The sequence below is a fragment of the Danio rerio genome, chromosome 15 (assembly GCF_052040795.2).
Source record: "Danio rerio strain M-AB ecotype USA chromosome 15, GRCz13ab, whole genome shotgun sequence".
NCBI lineage: Eukaryota > Metazoa > Chordata > Actinopteri > Cypriniformes > Danionidae > Danio > Danio rerio.
The window spans coordinates 44,601,155-44,622,302 of record NC_141035.1 but is presented as its reverse complement, the minus strand read 5'-3'; the positions used below and the strand labels follow the sequence as shown (position 1 = coordinate 44,622,302).

At 35.7% G+C, this 21,148-nt stretch overlaps 1 protein-coding gene across 3 annotated transcripts in view; it reads right to left on the bottom strand.

Moving 5' to 3' along the window:
- Positions 1-5,604: 5,604 nt before the first annotated feature.
- The window catches only part of pxylp1 (2-phosphoxylose phosphatase 1), a 28,374-nt gene continuing 12,830 nt past the window's right edge, over positions 5,605-21,148 (bottom strand). The window contains exons 1-5 of one of the 3 annotated variants that reach the window (XM_087282688.1): positions 14,905-15,004; positions 12,559-12,720; positions 12,358-12,484; positions 9,377-9,516; positions 5,605-7,904 (exon numbers count right to left, since the gene is read on the bottom strand). In XM_087282688.1, the coding sequence (XP_087138814.1) occupies positions 6,901-7,904; positions 9,377-9,516; positions 12,358-12,484; positions 12,559-12,720; positions 14,905-14,995 (1,524 nt within the window). In that variant the 5' untranslated portion in view covers positions 14,996-15,004 and the 3' untranslated portion in view covers positions 5,605-6,900. 3 annotated transcript variants of the gene reach the window in all.

Below are 21,148 nucleotides of genomic sequence, written 5' to 3'. Positions count from 1 at the left end.
GGCTATTTATGCGCGAATAGCGCGATTTATCCGCGCGTTCCGCGTCTGGTGTGAACACAGCATTAGGGTGCGCCCTGCCACCCTGCAAAGGAAACTCATTTCAGTTGTCTTGTATCTGATATCTCGTCCTTTCAGTCATGACCCAAAGCTCATGACCATAGGTGAGAGTAGCAACGTAGATCAGCAGACCTTTCGGCTCAGCTCCTTCTTCACCTTAATGGACCGATACATCGACTACATCACTTCTGCCTCTGCACCGATCAGCCTGTCAATCTCAGATTTCATCCCTCCCTCACTCGTGAACAACCCCCCAAGAGACTTGAACTCCTCCACCTGAGGTAAGGACTTTCCTCCAACCTGGATGCTAAAAGAACATCATAACTAAAATTAATAATGATCAACATACCTCTCTCCTGAGAAGGTTGCAGGTTAGAGCCTCAGCTGGGTCAGCTGGCATTTCTGTGTGGAGTTTGCTTGTTCTCCCCGTGTTGGCGTGGGTATCATCAGTGTGCTCTGGTTTCCCCCACAGTCCAAAGACATGCGGTACAGGTGAATTGGGTAAGCTAAATTGTCCATAGTGCGTGTGTGTGTGAGAATGAGAGCATATGGATGTTTCCCAGGGATGGGTTGCAGCTGGAAGGGCATCTGCTGCACAAAACATATGCTAGATAAGTTGGCGGTTCATTCCACTGTGGCGACCCCAGATTAATAAAGGGACTAAGCTGAAAAGAACATAAATGAATGAATGATACCTCTCTACTCACTAACATGATTATTTATTTCCAGATGACCCAGTAGGAGCCAAATATCGCAACTGAAACTCTTTAGCTGTGTTTTTGCCATTAAAAACAACAAGTTTACAGAAACACAAATGCACACGTATTTGTTTACTCACACACTCTGAAAGTCAAAGTGCTGAGAGAGAAAAACACACAACGGCTGATGAACTGCGCCTGGCATGTAGAGGTCAGGATTTCTGAAACACTTCACCGTCACTCAGCACCGGCATTCACTCGTCATTCTTTTCCTCGCTCAATCACTCACTCTGACACACACACACACACACGTGGAAAAACTCGCCGTGTGTTAATGTTCCATAGCTTTCTGCACCCTGTAAGAGTGTGTGTGCGGAGATGTGTTGGAGTTGTAGGATCTGTTTTTGAGGGAGGAAACCTCAAGTTGAAGCAAATGTTATGACAGAGCATTGAGTGAAGCATCACAGACGTGACCACACACACATATGAATGGCACTGGGAAAGGCTTTTATGAAGACACAGTTGAACGTGTGTCAGTTGTTTATTAATCTAGAGGCAGACCTGATGAAGGCTCCAATAGTGTTTAATGTTAAGATGGACGTCTAAAATGACTACTTCAGTTTCTCCTTTTCATTTGATCTCTCTCGCTGATAGATTTTCAAGGGGTCCTATTATTAAGATGTACTATAAGTCTCGGGTATCCCAAGATTGTGCCTTTGAAGTTTCAATTCAACATGCTGTAAATGGCAGAAGCTAAAGTCATTTATGTCTCTTTAAATGCAAATGAGCTGCTGCTCCACGCCCCTTTACAAAAGTGGGTGGAGCCTTTATGCCTTGGATATTCTAGCATAGTCAGTTTAAACTTCTTCTTTAGACTATTTCAGTTGGTCCATGAACGTCTGCTTGTTATCGAACTATTTCATAACTGTACCAAGAAGCAATTCGATCATAACTTAATCTTAATACAGCTATCATAACATTATTTATCAGTATGTGGCTCTTCTGGATTCGTGGAAGCTATAGAAATTAAAAATGTAGGAATACGTTGGGACCCTTGTTTTTGTTTACATCCCTTAAAAATGGTCTATAGATTTTCTGAGTTTAAACACAAAGCTTTCGCACTGAAATCCATTGAAATTTGTGGCCAAGTATAATTTCAAAATAGCTGTCAGATACTCTTAAGGCTATGTCAAAAAAAATACAAATGTAGGTTGTGTGTGAATGAAAACATTCGGAGAAGAAATGCATCAATGCATTCAGTGTTTGTGGGTTATCACTTTTGCCTCACAGCAAGACATCACTAGTTCTAGTCCTTACCGAGCCAGCCAACGTTTCTGTATAGAGTTTACACGTTCTGCCGATGCTCAAATGGGTTTCCCCCGGGTTCCCCGGTTTCCTCCCACCTTCAAAAAACATGCAACTTAAGTTAATTGACTAATCCATAGACCTGCTCGTAAATAGATATCTCTTAAGAGCAGTCACTATCTGTTCATTAGCTACTACAGCAGGTGAGTTCTCGAGATCTACCTGAGCTCAAACTCCCTTCTCGCCTTGCAAACGGGAGGGAGCCCCAGGCTCGAGGATCTTATGAGCTCAGGGATCTCTCCCGGGACAGCATGCCAAAAAAGTTTCATAATCAATCATCAGCTAAGTGTGAACTCTTGAAAGACTCTTAGAATTGTTTGAGGGAGAGAAGATGTGTTTTGTGAGAAGCCCAAGATGGCAAGTTCGGAATCTGGTAGAAAAAGTCTGCCATACACCTTGGAGTACCAGTCAAATATGTTTGTCCAGAATCTATTCAGTAAGAGACAGAGCCAAAAGCCGAGCAGGCATGTGCTTTGCTGCCTTGCATCTACTCATATGCATTTTTCTTTTTTTTTTGCACATAAACACGTCTCTTTTTTTGCATATTTGCTAAATCAGACCTATATGAAAGTGTTTTGCTAAAAGTGAATGTTTCAGTTAATCTCCAGTTTTATCTTAAGATGCGCAGATGCCATCAGAGACACACACTTTAACTCTCTTTAATTAAGATCGATTTCTCTGTCCAAGACGGTAAATGAATGCTCTTTTCTTTGGCGAGGACAGCAGCGGCTAATTGAAATCATCTCTTAGAGATCACAAGGCCTCAGATTCCTTTACGTACATCCCGATACACACTCCTGGGGAAATTTCGGAGATTACCGTAGGACAGGTTTTTGGCTGTTGTGATTGAGTTATTTGACTGGTGGGGCTAAAAACCAATCCGCTTGATTTGCAACCTCATATTTAACAATAATGAGGCAAAGCCAGAGAAGCTCTCTGCGTTCAGTGTGTTTATAATGCTGAGCAATGAACTGGTTCTTAGTCATTTCTATAGCGCTGCTGACTCAAGCTGAGCTCACTTTGGCTGAATCTTCACTCTGATAGCCTTCAGATGAGAGTCTCCTGCCATCTAGTGGACATCATGTGAAACTAAATAAGAATCGATAGGAGTTCAGTCGCTTAGTGGTGGCTCAGGGGTCGTCTCACAGCAAGAAGGTGACTGGTTTGAGTTCCGGCTGGGTCAGTTGGCATTTCTGTGTGAAGTTTGCATGTTCTCCCCTTGTTCACGTGGGTTTCCTCCGGGTGCTCCGGTTTCCCCCAGTCCAAACACATGCACTATAGATGAATTAAATAAACTAAACTGGCCATAGTGTACGTGTGTGAATGAGTGAGTATGGATGTTTCCCAGCTGTGTAAAACGTATGCTGGACAAGTTGTCGGTTCATTGCACTGTGGATCCCTCATGAATAAAGGGACTAAGCTGAATCAATCCTCATGCAATGATCTAACAGCATAATTTAGCCACTATTAGCAACAAATTGTTCTGCCTTTAGCAGTTTCCTCTAAAAATGAGTTGGCAGTGAGGCTTAGTCCTTGATTTATCAGGGGTTGCCACAGAGGAATGAACCGCCAATTACTCTGGCGTAAATTTTATGTGGTGGATGCGCTACCAGCTATTAACCAGCATTGGGAAACACCAATACACTCTCTCATTCACACAAACACACACACACAAGTTTGTTTTTGTGAAAAGTGGGGACATTACATAGGTTTCCATTCATCTTATACTGTCCAAACCGTATATTATATTGCCGCCACCCCTAAACCCAACCATCACAGGAGACTGTGTGCAGCTTTACTCCATGATTAAACTCATTCTATAGTATTTATAAGCATTTTGAGGAATGAGGACGTCACCAATGTCCTCATATTTCACCTCCTTTTTGTAATACCTGTGTCATACCCATGTCATTATACAGATTTGTGTCCTGATATGTCACAAAAACACGTACACACACACACACACACACACACACACACACACACGCGTGCACACACACACACACACACACACACACACACACACACACACACACACACACACACACTAATAGACTATGGCCAATTTTGTTTACAGCATGTCTTTGGACTGTGGGGGAAATCAGAGCAATATAAGCAATAGCAAAATAAATAGAATCAATCTAGTATTTATTGGCTAAACTGACAGTGATTCGGTTAATTCTATAACTTCTACAATAATATTTTCTTTTGTTTAGGGTTTCTGAAATCACCATTAGTCTTCTAGAAGAAACTTTATGGTTGCCAGTTTGGTACGGTTATAAAGAAATATGAATTTAGTATAGTTGGTGATGTTAGTGGTTTAATATTTTTGAAATTTAGCCTGAAGGGTAAGTTCACCCAAAATTGTAAGTTCTGTTATTATTAAAACTCCTGTTGACCCCAAGGTCAATATATGATCCTTTTAACAGCAGAAATAATGTTGTTTCATTTTAACATTTGATGAATTTTTCTAATATGACCCCAAAATGATAAAATATTAACAATTTTTAATATTTTTATGAAGGTTGTACACATTTAGAGTACAACAATTTTCATAGGGGTCATTTTTGACCAGCTATAAAGTCATTTTTATATTCCTATGCTTAATTGGACAAACATTTTTCAGTTTTTATGTATTTTTTATTTCTGATAGGCCTGGCACATTAATCAATATATCACATGAACATGATCTCAATCATATTTGGTGATGCAATATATATCGCCCATACATAAACACCAATTCTAGCAACATTTTACTATGAAATTTCACTATACGAAAGTGTATGTGACAAATAAAGGCCGAATTTGATTTGATTGGATTTTAGCTGATTGTGCAGCATCTCTATCTCTATTGGAGGTGTCAGTGTCAGTATGACACTACAGTTAAAAACACTGTAGTATTTACTTTAAATTACTATAGTATATTTTCATGTGAGTGTTTGACAGCTGAAAATAGATCTGCCAGCAGATATCCAAGCCTCTGTTTACCTCACACTTTTATTATTAACAATTATTATTAATATTTATTTATTTAGGATATGGATTTTCACATTCTGATTCCAATGCCTGATTATTAAATCATTAAAATAACTATAATTAAATGAAATATTCTTTAGAATAAAATATAATGTGTTCTTTGGAACAGTGTACTTGCATTGTGATTCTATTATGTTGTCAATCTGGCGTTATATAATAACTTAAAATGACAATAATATCATTTATTGTGATATATTTTGGTGCAATATACCGCACAACAAAAATTGATATTGTGACAGGCGTAATCACAGATGATTTCATACTAACACAGTTGGCCAATTATATGCAGAGCTTTTACTTTTGATCAGGTATTTTAAATAAACTCCCTCCTGAATTGCATGTACATTAAAGCTGCGGTTGGACACTTTACCATTCACAAGTTCTCTTCTTTTCCAAATGGGTGGGTCTTGGACAGAATATATGTCACAAATGTGCATTTTCAGTGAAGTTTTTAGACAAAATGGTTCATTTATTTGAAAAATGTGCTTTGAGGTTTGGAATGTGGCAGTATATACAGATCTTAATGACAACATTCATGATACGAAAATGAATAAGTCCTAAAAACTACGTAAAATAAAAACAGAAAAGCACACAAGATCTGTAAGAAATGTGTCAGGACAACATGACTGTGCTAAAAACAGGACATTCTGCTAACAGTATTTCATTGAGAACGTATCCAGGATGTCTAATCGAGATGCATGATGGAAATAACATCCAGTTCCCCATCACTGCAGGAATAAAGTGGCGAAGTGCCCTAAATCTATTACAATTATTTAAGAAATGTGACCTGAAAATGACATTTTTAGATTTAAAAAATAAATTAAAATAGTACACCACTGGGATTGTCATAATGATCACTGACTTATAAAGGCAAGAGGTGTTTCAACAAGGGAAGTTTGTTTGTCTGGGTTGGTGGTGTGCTTTTTTTTTTAAACAGTCCTTGACATCAGCAATGCACATTTAAAACAGTCAGATGTGCATATTCACACAGCATACATCTTAAAATCTCATTCCTAATGATTACTGTAAACATGTTTCCTTCAGTTTGACTCTCTGTGACAAGCAAAGTGTACCGAGCGCTGTGCAGTTACAATTATTTGCTCCATAGACCCGACACTACATCAAAAACAATAGTAGTGCTCGTTCTTAAAGCAACAGTACATCCAAAAATATACATTCTACTTTTTTTTTCACCTTAAAGGGATAGTTAAACCTACAAATTTAGATTCTGTCATCATTTGCTCACCCTCCACTCATCCATATTAAACACATGAGAAGATATTGTGAAGAATGTTGAGGGAAAACAGCCGTTGACTTCCACAGTATTTGTTATTCCTACTATGCGCATCTTGTTTTGCGTTTAGAGTGTGAGTAAATGATGAGTAAATTTTCATTTCTGGGTGAACTATCCCCTTTCATGTCGCTTTAAATTGCTTTCAACCGAGGAACAAAAAAGTAGAACTTTTGAAAAATGTTCATTCTGCTCTTAATCCACGCACTGAAAGAGAGACATGCAGAAACTAGCACCTTACTCTTAGGAATATATTGCATAAGAATCAAAGTGATTTGGAGGATGATATTGTGCTTATTTTTTCACTTTTTCCATTAAATCATCCCTAAAATCGGCTATTTGTGCTCCACAGGGGCGTTAAAACTACACGAAGGAGCAAATGATAGCAGAATTGTATAAAATATTTGAGTAGCATATTGCTTCCTCACTGTCAGTCAGTCACATTCACATATTCTACAGTACAGTTTGGTGGCAGGCCTGCTGATAACTCGTCGCATTAACAACACTAAACATATCCTTCCTCACAAAGGACAGGAAATTACCCAGAGGGCACAGCGGCTGAGTCGAGCGGCGATTGTGTTCGCGGCAGAAGGCTGTGTCGAAGGTCAAATCCTCTCCATTATAAAGTACACGAATGAACATATTGTCCAGCTTTCTATCAGACCTTCTCTCTTTCGTTTCAGGGCTACTCCACAGTTCAAACACCAGCCGCGCTGCAAACTTCGGAAATCCTGCTCCCTCTAAACCAAGTGCACTTAGCAGTGGTGCCATTGTTACATCATGAGCCGATGCTAATGCAAAAACCGCTTCATCTTTGCCTTTGCGCATCTGCGACCCCCTGGCGATTCTCTCTAATCGTGCTGCGCTACGGTTAAGGTATGGATGTGCTGCGAGCACAGCATAACGCCGGTAAAGCCCCGCCTCCCGACGCTCAAGTTCGTCATCTTTCTGTTGCCTACGAATCACAGCAAAGTGCTCCAATGTAAGACACGCCCCCTCATCTGGAGCGTCTGATGAAGTCTGTGTGCTGGAGCACGGAAAGGGAAGCCCGTGGCAAAAGTGACACAATAATGCATCCACCGGATTGGCCGCCCTCAGCGTTTTCGTGGCCACACCCAATGTTTTGGCCATCGTGACGTAAGTGCGTTCCAGTTCTGCGTCTGCGATTCTTTGGCGATACTGCCTGCGCTGCTCCTGGTCGAGGTAGCGGTTACGGGCAGGACAGTCGCACGATTGGCCGCAGAACAGCGTACTCCACTGCTGTCGCACAGTCAGCCGCGACCAATCGAAATGCGGCAGAAAACCGAACAGGAAGGCCAGTCCGCTCTGAAGGGTGCGGCTTTTACCGGTAGTCTCCACCCACAACTGCCGAGGCAACCAATCAGCAGTGAGCAGATTGTGACGGCTGATGTAGGCCTGGCGAAGATGATCGCCGTTTTTTAATTGCTGCACGACTCCTGAGGAAGAAAGAAAGAAAGAAAGAAAGAAAGAAAGAAAGAAAGAAAAAGAAAGAAAGAAAGAAAGAAAAAGAAAAAAAATGAAAGAAAGAAAGAAAGAAAGAAAGAAAGAAAGAAAGAACAAGAAAAAAAGAATGAAAGAAAGAACAAGAAAGAAAGAAAGAAAGAAAGAAAGAAAGAAAGAAAGAAAGAAAGAAAGAAAAAGAAAAAAGAATAAAAGAAAGAAAATGAAAGAGAAAGAAAGAAAGAAAGAAAGAAAAAAGAAAGAAAGAAAGAAAGAAAGAAAAAGAAAGAAAGAAAGAAAGAAAGAAAGGAAGAAAGAAAGAAAGAAAGAAAGAAAGAAAGAAAGAAAGAAAGAAAGAAAGAAAGAAAGAAAGAAAGAAAGAAAGAAAGAAAGAAAGAACGAACGAACGAATGAAAGAAAAAAAGAAAGAAAGAAAGAAAGAAAGAAAGAAAGAAAGAAAGAAAGAAAGAAAGAAAGAAAGAAAGAAAGAAAAAGAAGCTAGTAAGTTTGCACAAAACATTTCAGAATGTTTTATTATTTAAATATTTTATTATTTAAAATTTGGAAGAAATTTTATTACTCAAAATAAATGTAAATACTCAAACGCATACCTAATACATCCATGGAAACAGAGAATTTTCTAAAGGACTCTTAATTTTCCGTTCATCCGGGTGCTCCGGTTTCCACCACAGTCCTAACACATGCGCTATAAGTAAATTGAATAAACTAAATTGTCTGTATTGTATGAGTATGAATGGATGTTTCCCAGTTCTGGGTTGCAGCTGGAAGGGCATCTGCTACGTAAAAAATATGTTGGATAAGTTGACGGTTCATTCCACTGTGACACCCCCTGTTTAATAAAGGGACTAAGCCAAAAAGAGAATGAATGAAATTAAGTGACTGCGCAAAATGTACTGTTTTAAAACCACTGATGATGCTTCTTTCAAACTTAAAATAAAACATGGCCTTTTAGAGTTTTTAGGTTTTATTTATTTTAGACAACAGCATTAAAATCAGCAATAAATTAAAAAATATGGTAAAATAATCACAATTAATGACATTTGTATTCTGACTAATTGTATTTTTTTAAGAGAAGACAAATAAAAACCTTAAATAAGTGCATCCATTTATTTTATTTTCGGCTTAGTTCCTTTATTAATCTTTTTTGCCACAGCGGAATGTACCGCCAACTTATCCAGCATATGTTGCCCTTCTAGCTGCAACCCATCTCTGGGAAAAAAAGTGTATATATATATATATATATATATATATATATATATATATATATATATATATTAATTGAGGATATATTGTTAAACTTTTATAGACTAAACCAAATATTCAAACCCGTGCCCAATATAGCCTTGGAAACAGACTTTTCAAAAGGTCTTTTAATGTCTTCCACAGATATATATTTATATTACATTATATATATATATATATATATTTCAAATTTCTGATTGGTTACCTGTCTGTGTGAGCTCTCCCATTTCACAGGTGCTGTGACTGGGTAATCGAGGCAAAGACCCCAGTGATGCATCCCAGTGGCCACGCCCACCAAGAGCCATGTGACTAATGAAGGAGGCCAAGAGGGGGTGAGAGGGTTTTCTGCAAAATCATAAACATAAAAGATGTGTTTTATTACAAGTTACTTTGAATAATTTTAATCTGACAAGCATCATTATTATATCATGCAAGGTTAGCAATGCAAAGTGTCATTTCAATATAAATCCACAAGGGGGAATCATAATAACGGATTTCAGCTGGAAAGCCCTTTAAATTTGACAAGTTACCCTACATTTTAGACTTAGTACATCTTTAGTAGAACATATGGTTGATTAATAAAAGCTGATTAACATTTTAATTTATAATAAAACTGCAAAATCAAAAAAAAGAAAGCTGCTTTAAAAAATAATAATAATAATATTAATGCTTGTCTACTGCTTGAGATAATAGTATGTGCCTATATATTGTAAATAATGCATAATGCAACTACATAAAATATGCATCATTTAATTTATTATTGTGCATATCTAATGCTAATTCTAGTTTAATCCAAGTAAATTAAATGATCTCTTTTTAATAAACTTTTCAATACATTTAAAATAAAAGTTAAAAAATTAAAATAATAAAAATAAAATAAAAGTTAAAAAATTTAAATAATAATAAAAATAAAAAAGATAAATGCAAAATAATATTTACAGCATACTGAAGCACGGTATGTTCTATCTAACAAAATTGGTACTTTTTTTTTACTATTTTTAACAAGATTTCAGAAAAGAGCTCTAGGTAGGATGCCAGATCACCTTATTTTTTTAATTATAATGCATCTTTTTCATATATAAGTCAGAGCATTGTGGTCAGATTAAGTCCTAGATATGTCCACAAATCACACCTCTCATTGTATGTCTACCTCTGGATAGCATATTTAAGCGTATGTGAAGAACTGGAGCGTGATGAACAGAAAAACAGAAGGATTTATGCTTGAGGATTACTTTTATAATGCATAAATCTCAGACATCAGGGGAATATTATGGGTGGCTGTGCGTGATTAATCATTCTTGGAAATCATGGACAAAATCACTTCTCATGCCGTTGGTTCCAATAATACAGTGTTATTTTAGAGCACATTACAGTGACTGTTCAAGGTTGCCATAACCACAGCGACGTGCTTATGAAAGGATAAATGAAATATTTATCAGATAACGACTCGTAAACTGCATGCCCGGACAAACGTTATAAACATAAGCCTGCGTTTACAGCAGTTACTGGTGGTTATCAAAGCATCCTCTAAAGCAGGGGTTCTCAACTGGTTTGGCCATGGGACTCACATTTTTACATGGTCATCAAGCCCCGACCCAAATTTTTAGCAACTATAATACAATTTTAGGAATAATAATTATTTTGTATTTATTTGTTAACATGCATAAATAGTGACAGATAAATCATAAGACATTCACCAAGACTTACAAATAAACAATATTTTATTGCTGCCATTTTAAAAAAATGAATCAAATTATAGAAATATTACAGAGTAAAAACGACAAATACTGTAAACAGCGGTTAGGGTAAGGAAAGCTTCAGTTACCATGAACTAAACTGAACTGTTAATTAAACATGTTGTCTGGTTTCTAAATGTCGTTTTAGAAGGTTTCATGCTCTCTTATGAGAGCACCTCACTACATATAGCACTAAGGCTTTAAGTCTTTTTTGTCGTCAATATATGTATATCCATACTTTACATATTCAGGGTCGTACTTGCGCTTCGACATATTAAATGGATATGTAATTAAATGAAATTTCATGTCAAACGGTAGGGTTGTCGTGCACGAATTTCAAAATAAAAGTCCGGTATAAGCAAAATAAATAAAAAATTAAACTTTTGTTGTTTTTTTGACCACACACTCAGCGACCCACTGAAAATGTTCCCGCGACCCACCAGTTGAGAAACACTGCTCCAAAGTGATGTCAAGTTAGTTTTGATTCCTTTTAAATTCACTTTAAAATGATGCATCATGCAGTCTTTCATTATATATTACATACGACAGATAAAGACAAGACGAAGGTGTGGCGAGGGGGCGTGGCCGAGAGCCGTGGGAACGGGGTGAGGCCACCGCGTAAGTGGATACACGTGCGGTGCGCACCTGCCTCGGATCCCACGGAAGGAGCTCTGGACCATAAAAGGAGGGCCGATGGCAGAGGAAGCCGAGAGAGGACCGGGCCCGGGCATGTTATTTTACTTTTGCTTTCAGTTTGACGGCAGTCTCCGTGAGGAGCTGCCGTCCGTTTGTTTTGGTTTAGAGACGCCAGTCTCCGTGAGGAGCTGCCGTCACTGTTATTAATAAATCATTTTAAAGCTCCGTCGGTTCTCCGCCTCCTTCTTCCCGGCGGCCAAAGGGCCGTAAACTTCATTACAGAAGGATTGAAAAATACAATGACAATAAGAATACGTTTATGTTATATAGCGCCTTTCCAGTGCTCAAGGAGGCTTTACAAGATGATAACAAAGTAAAATAAATAAATAAATAAATAAATATCTGAGAAGAAAGAGAAACAGATGTGCAGAAGTCTGAATCTACATTTGCTGACAGACAGTTTGAGCTACTTATGGCCCAACAATATTTAATTGGATTAACATTTTTTAATTTCATGCCTAACTCAGAATATAAAAATACATATAACAGGTGCTGTAACTTATCTTTATTTATTTATGATTTGGTTATGGGTAAAAACAAAGACCATGCGGGTCAGGCAGTTGAAACGGTAGACTACAAATAATTAATCCATTATAAATTAATTAATTATTCATAAATAATTAATTCACCGCTGCCAACAATGACGATGCCATCGTCCATCTCGATGTTTCACATTAGACATCGTACCATGCCAAATTAATCAACATCACCCAAAACCCTAGTATATCATCAGATGATTTAGATGAACGTGTACCTCTTTTCTGACAGGACGCAGTCTATAGTGGGTTTCTTGGTTTTGGGGATGGAGTACAAAGGAAAGCGGTCTCCATGTCGAATCATGACCTGGACCGACAGCAGCTTGTAGTCAGGCGGACAGTGACCTACGACCCACACAAATACATCAACATACGTCTGAAGGAGTGTTTACGAAGGTAAATCTGTGTGTGTTTCTTACCCTCCCAGCCGTGTTCGGTCAGGTTGGGGTAATTGCAGTACTGGTGTGTGTCTCTGATGGGGTCGGGGGCCGGAGGATCTGTATGTAGGACTGGATTCACACGCTTTCGGCTTTTACCAGCTGACCTTTGCTCCGCCACCGGATTGGTAGGAATGAGGTGCACTGGGGAAAGAGAGAAAGGACTAGTCATTAAACACAAGCACACACACAGTTTTTCCAGCTTCCTCAGTTCTGAGCTCATTGAACAAACATTAAGAGTGGACAGAGCTGCGGATTGTTGAATTTTTTTCTGGGCACAGCTTTGGTGATGTGGGCTGGGGGCGGAGCCTGAGAGGATGATTGACAGATGAAAACACGAGACCAGCATCTAGATTCTACTGGACATTTTAGCGGCATATTTGTATTTTTACGTGCACTAATGCAATTTATAAAGAGTCTTTTGTATTATTATTATTATTTCTTTGAGTAAAAATGGTGTTGTGCTATGAAAACAAAACCAAAAACCAGCCTTCAGTCTTTATAAAACTAGTCGAAAAGCTACGCCAGGATTGGTTACATATGCTACAGAAAACTAAATAGTTAAATAAAGAAAAATCGTGTATTAATAGTTTTTTCACACACACAAAATATTAATATTAATAATTTGACTAATAATATAAACTATAAAAATATCAGTAAATTATTAATTTACAGTATTGTGTGATTCATTTTACCCACCGTGTATTTCTGCTTTTGAATTTCATTAAAGGTGTAGTATGTACGATTGACACCCAGTGGTTGAACTAGGAACTGCACTCCTGGATCAAAACACATTTTCACTCGGCTCCTACTCTGAGGAGTCCAATCAAGCGCAGGTAGCCAGATGGACATGAGTGTGCCTGGCTATCGAGCCTAAAGACTGATTTAAGGCTGATTGGAACCATTTTTTTTTTTTATAAAACCAACGGCACATGATAGAATAACCGTTTTCCATACCAAAAGGAGTTTTTGTCCTAACCAACACTTGAAATTTCTATTTTAGAAACGGCTTCTATTTTTACAGGTGAACAACAATCACCTCAGGTACTCCTCATGTGCTTTATTCAGTGTTAAATGCTAACAATGTGAGTTTGAATGCCATTTTACACGACATTTAAACTACTCTATATATTATTTCTTATGTAATATATAGTCTCAAGCTACTCTCTATAAATTATTTCTTATGTAATATATAGTCTCAAACTACTCTAAATTAGTTCTTATGTGATATATAATGTCAAACTACTCTATATATTATTTCTTATGTAATATATAGTCTCAAACTACTCTATATTATTTTATGTAATATAAAGTTTCAAACTACTGTATTATTTTTTATGTAATATATAATGTCAAATTGCTCAATATATTATTTCGTATGAAATATATATATTAAAACTACTCTATATATTATTTATGTAATATATAGTCTCAAACTACTCAATATATATAATTTCTTATGTAATATATAGTTTCAAACTACTCTATATATATTATTTCTTATAGGATCAATAATGTCAAACTATATATTATTTATTTTATACTATATAGTCTCAGACTACTCTTTATATATTATTTCCTATATACTATATAGTCTCAAACTTCTCATATATATAATTTCTTATGTAATATATAGTTTAAAACTACTCTATTTCTTATGTAATACATAATCTCAAACTATTCATATATATATATATATATATATATATATATATATATATATATATATATATATATATATATATAATTTATGTAATATATAATGTCAAACTACTCAATAAATATTATTTATTATGTAATATAGTTTTACACAACTAAAACGCTATTAAATATCACTTAGTTAAACTGCAGAGTTGAATTTTCAACATCAAAAGTCAACAAAGCAGATCACAAGGCCTCATAAAGCTACTCATAACCATAAATAAACCACAAAAACACCTGTGAATTGTAAATACAGAAACTGTTAATTAAATTGCTTTACATTGTGAGCAGATCTCAAAGACAAGAGCTACTAACACAACTCTGCATGCATTTTTGATAGCATAATGCACATAATAGTTTGTTCGTGTGATGGATTTACAATTTTAGTCGTTAAACATGTTATCTTCTATATAACAATACAATTTGACAAATTCAAGCATAGTCACTCTAAAGCGCTTCTAGTTATAAATGATAAAAACTGCTGACATAATAATAACAATGGCTAAACTCCTACACAAATGAAAAGAATTGATTAAAACTGCCAACATAATAATAGTAGCTAAACTGCTCAATAATATTAAGCACTTTAATGAAAACTTCTTAAACCAGCAACTGTTTGAAACTCACCAGACAGAAGTATAACGGTTAGCTGGTTTATACGCAGGGAGGTGGACATTGTGGAGATGTTAAAGCCAATATGTTGAGGTGTGCAGCTCATACTGGTTTTAATTCAGCATCAAACTCCATCCCTCCTCTAAAATCTGAACGACCAATCATGCATTAGCTCGAGCTCACAACCAATCACATTAGAGCTCCGTACAGAGGCCGACCGCACAAAGAGCTCTTTGTAGTTTCAAGTCTGAGTTTGGTGTACTGAAAGAATCACACACACCTAAACACAAATACAATAGAGAGAAATCAGAGAGTGCAGACAGTGTTTATACCGCAGAGCGGTCAAGGCTGATATTGTGCGTCATGCTGGCAGAGTGTATTACAAGCGATGAAACTTCACTGAGATGAGAAGTGCTCCTCTTTCATCCCTCACTCCTCTCTTTCTCATTCTCAATGTATGGCCTCTTTCTCTCCAGCTGCTTGTTAGTCTCTACAGACCTGGAGCCTCTTTCTTTAAAACTACATCAGTCATGCTTGAGTGAGCCGAAGTAAAGAGAGAGAGGAGGAGAGGTCGGCTAATTTAAGACGCAGTTCTGTCCTACATTCAGACAGCTTTTCAGCTCTATGCTGAGAAAACCACAAAAGAGGAAATGAATTAGTTATGACCTCACATGGGGTGAAATGAAAGAGGCAACGTGAGGATGGTAGCCACAGAATGACTGCATTTGTGCAACTCGCCTCACAACAAAAAGTATACGTGTGTTTAAGCATTGAAGACACTTAAAATGTCACAATCAAACCTGCAGAATTTGGCAGAGTATACAGTTTCAAAGTACTTTATATGTAATTTCGTATATAATATATAGTTTCAAAGAACCCTATGTACTATTTCTTATGTAGTATAGTTTCAAAGTACTCTATATATTATTTTTAAGTTATATATAGTCTCAAACTACTCTCTATATATTATTTTTATGTAATATATAGTCTCAAACTACTCTATATATATATTATTTCTTAAGTAATATATGGTCTCAAACTGCTCTCTATCTATATATTATTTCTAATGTAATATATAGTTTCAAATTACTCTACATATTATTTATTATGTAATATATAATCTCAATCTACTCTCTAAATATCATTTCTTACGTAATATATAGTCTCAAATTACTCTATATATTTTTCCTGTGTAATATATAATCTCAATCTACTCTATATATTATATTTATGTAATATATAGTCTCAAACGACTCTATATATTATTTCTTATGTAATATATGGTCTCAAACTGCTCTATTTATATATTATTTCATATGTAATATATAGTTTCAAATTACTCTATATATTATTTCTTATATAATATATAATCTCAATCTTCTCTCTATGTATTATTTCTTATGTAATATATAGCCTCAAACTACACTACATATTTAATATGTAAGTCACAAACTACTATATGTACAATTTACGATGTAATATAGTCTCATACTACTTATATATATATATATATCTTATGTAATATATAGTTTCAAATTACTCTATATATTATTTCTTATGTAATATATAATCTCAATCTTCTCTCTATATATTATTTCTTATGTAATATATAGTCTCAAACTACTCTACATATTTACTATGTAATAGTCACAGACTACTATTTGTATTATTTACAATGTAATAGTCTCAAAAGACTGTAATATACAGTTTAAAAGTACTCTATATATTATTTATTTTATAATCTATAGTTTCAAAGTACTCTATATATTAATACTTATGAAATATATAGTCTTAAAACTACTCTCTACACATTAATTCTTATGTAATATATAGTCTCAAACTACGCTCTACATATTCTTATGTAATATATAGTCTCAAACTATATGCCATAACTCAACCGAGTCACAGGTAATGAAGTATTAAGCGTTTCTTCCAAAGAAAAGCCTGTCTAAGCAAAATGCTAGTAGTGATCTTAAGCTCCACTGACGCTCCACCTCTTTGCCCTATTTTGGGCATGCATCCCCAATCAGTGCGATAACATTTGACAAAATTTCGATGGTTGGTCATGTCTACTTTTGCTACATTTGGGCTCTTCACACACCTAAGGGTGACATCACTGATACTACGTCCATATCTTTTACAGTCTATGAACCAACCTCAGTGCCTGATGGGTGGTCCCCTTTTGCTATACTAGCATGAAGTGTTCAGCATAACTCAATATTTCAATATCCTCCCCATTTTCTATTAGTTAGCAAGAAGTGTTTACCATTACACCCTTCTGGTTATCGGTTGACTTCCAAAGTGATTTTTTTTATTTTTTTTTATGAAAAAGTCATGAAGGTTTTAAAACACATAAGGGAGGATAATCAATGAGGTCATTGTCATTTTTGGGTGAACTACCCCTTTAATTAAGGAATTTGTGATACGTTATAGCACTGCAATGATAGTGAAGTGTTTGACAGGGACTGTAAGAATGACAAAGGTCAGCGCTTTATTATAAACAAGCACAGATGTATAAATCCTGCAGCTCAGACTTGAGATGTGATTGGCTGTGATGATACAGAAGGCGGGCATTAAGAGGATTTATGCCCAATCCCTGCATACCTTGCCTAAAAAAATGTCAGTTTGGTTTTATCCGAGTTGGCTCAGCAAATTCCTACCATCTGTGCTGGTAAATGACTAAAGTAGCAGGATTTCCCTGTAGCTGTCGCTGTGACATCTGCTGATATCTGTGAGGCTGAGAGAGAAAACCGCAGTCCCCAGCGGAAGAGGATTTTCAGTCAAGGACACCGGACATTGGGGTCTAATCTAAACATAATCTGTCTCAAAAGCCAATCTTACTGATGCATTTATCAGAAAAATACACATATATTCCTCTACTGCAAATCACATTCTCACTCATGACTTTCCAGGGTTTTAGACTGCTTGCTTTCACCTACATTTCCCTCATTTGCTGATTTCAGAGTCTGCGTTTAGACTGAACAGAAGTGAAGTGTCATCAAAGTGTCATCTGGTGGGCCCCAACTTCTTCAGTTCACAAGCTCATGCAAACATTCTCAGGTCAGAGAATCTAAACTTCTTACTTACTCTTACTTCTTACTTCTTAAAGGCCCTGTTTTCACCTGGTGTTAGGATTAGTTTACCCAAAAATGAAAACAGGGCCAGACAGAATCTGTAGACTATTTCTTTTGCTATTTCTGTGGAGAATTGATGCATGATTTTGGGAGTATCAGCACTAAAGACGTAATATGGGCCATCCTTCAACTACGGGCACTTTTAGCCTTGTGAAGTTGAGTAAAAAAAACTTGTTCAAAATGAAGCCTCATAAGTTTAAACCATTTGTCTAGTTTTAAGATCTGTAAGAGGACAAACTTAAAATAAGAAGAGAAACATTTTTTTCCATCGTGAACTGAACAAATGTCAACTCCACATCTCAATATACAGCTTATTTCAAGATGAAATCAATTATGGCAGTCAAGCATTGTCTAAGATAATTTTTGTATGTAGTTTAACCATTCTTTCTACAATATATATATAATAATGATTAATTTATTAATATATATAATAATTTAGATAATAATTATATAAACATTTGTCAATGAAATAAATTAGTTGTATGCTGAATTGTACACCTGTCACACCCTAAAATCTAATATTAATTTTGTTAAGAGCTTATTAGAAAATCAATAAACTGAATTTGTATATTAAATAAAGCATGAACTAATACATTGTAAACACACTTTTAATATGTGATAAAAACTTTTTCAATATTTTTTAAAATTTGTGGTGATGGAAATGACATTTCAGCAGTGTATTGTGAACAAATGAAAAATAGCTTTACTGATTAGCTTTGAATTGATGCTAGTCTTTCATGTATACAAAATACTCTTGTTTACCTTAATTTTGTTTCGTACATCATGTTTAAAGATACAACATGTTTGGAAATGACATAAAATAAATGAATTTCCTTATCAAGCAATATTTACCTTGATTTTTCTTCAAGTGTTGTTGATCAAACTATAAATACTTTCCATCTTGAACATGTTCTCAGATGGCACTATTCATTTTCATAGAAACCACCTAAATAATCTTTCACACAAACTTTTTAAAGCGACATTAGTGTTGTGGTGGAAATGACACTGAGACTGTGAAACAGCTATATTTTGTATAAAAAATAATATTGATAATAATCTCACATTAATTACTACAGATTATTTATTTCACTAGTGCTCAATTAGGATACATTAATAGATACCAGATAAATAATATTTTAAAATACTATTTTCATTGTTTCAAACTCTGGGTGTGCGACAAGGTGAAAACTGATAATATGATGATAATAATAATAATATGAAAAATATATAATAGAAAGCTAGTACATTTTTTAAAGGTCTATTGTTAGTCTGACAAAGAAAGAGGAATTTAAACAAAATAATATATATTTTTGGATATAAAAGTGCCCGTAGTTGAAGAATTACCCATTTATGAAATAAAAAATAATACCTTTTTAACTTTTTATTTAATGTTTACAATGCAGATCCAATTAGATCCACTTATTTGGTAAACACAGCAAGTCTCTCATATAATATATCTAAAGGACAGAAAATATTAGTTCACAAACTGTATTGTAAATAATTTAAATAAACATTTTCATATTAGTCAATAATAATATTGAAATGAATGTAAAAACTGAATAAATATAGGTTTTCGCATATTTACACAAGCAAGTAAATAGACAAGCTAATAAATAGACAAATCATTGTCTAAAAATCTGCAGATATCTGCGGATTTTTGCGCACACAGATTCCATGTGGGTCTACTCATCCCTCATGGTTTTTCAGTCCCGAGACTTTTCTTCACTGTACCATGGTATTTTTAGAGCACAACAACAAATTTCAGTACTATTGCATTATTGAAAGTACATTTGTGTAGCTATTTAAGTATCTATTATTAAAAACTCCACCAAAAACGTATTCACGTATTTCCCTTAAGCTATTTCCATAGTATTTCCATAATTTTCAAAGAGTACACAGACTAGGCCAGCACAATATATTGTTTCAGCATCGATAATGCAATGTGCGCGTCCGCAATAGTCACATTGCAAGACCTGCAATGTAGAGTCTGAATTAAAGTAGACCAGGAGCTACAGAACACGTGAGTCACTGCTAAATTTAACCATAACAGAGTAAAAGGTATTTGCATGCTTTTAAGGCCTGTGACTGAGCATTTCAAGAGAGTTTAAATCATTTGGGGACCAAAAAATTGGATGTTTAGAGGTGTACACAATGTATCGTTTCAGCATCGATATCGCAATGTGTGAATCTGCAATAGTCACATCACAGGATTTCAAGAGATTTCAAGATAAATTAAACCATTTGGACAAAAGTTTTCTGCTTTAACAATTAGATTAGATTTTTTAATTGGGTTTATATTTATGCAATGAAGACACTGTTGTTTTACATTTGATTATTGAAATTCTACACTCACTGGCCACTTTATTAGGTACACCTGTCCAACTGCTTGTTAGCACAAATTTCTACAAAATGTTTCTTGAACATGACAATGAGTTCACTGTACTCAAATGGCCTCCACAGTCACCAGATCTCAATACAATAGAGCATCTTTGGGATGTGGTGGAACAGGACATTCGCATCATGGATGTGCAGCCGAAAAATTTGCTGCAACTGCTTGATGCTATCATGTCAATATGAACCAAACTCTCTGAGGGATATTTCCAGTCCCTTGCTGAATCTATGCCACGAAGGATTAAGGCAGTTCTGAAGGCAAAAGGGGGTCAACCTGGTACTAGTAAGTTGTACCTAATAAAGTGACCAGTCAGTTTGTGTATTTGTATGTAATTTGCCACATTTATAAAGTGTACCTAATAAAGTGGCCACTGAGTGTATATCGTAGAAAAACAAAATATCGCAATGTCAGTTTTTTCCAATATTGTGCAGTTCCAACACACACACTGTTTGTATTCTTCATTGAATTGCAATTTACTCATTTGCAGCCAAATGACAACTTTAACCCCTCAAACTGTGTTTAACTGACCCAGAGAGTATCCCATGACCCTATATGTAGCACACCTTCAAGGGAAATGCCTTTGTTTAGTGTGCTGAATGCAGCGTAATTGAGACCGTATTCCCTCTGGAATTACAAAACACACAAAGGCACATACCAAGATGCAAATACAATCCAGCAGAGGAGGTGATATTCCCACTGACACACTAAACACACACACACAGTAGTCACTGGG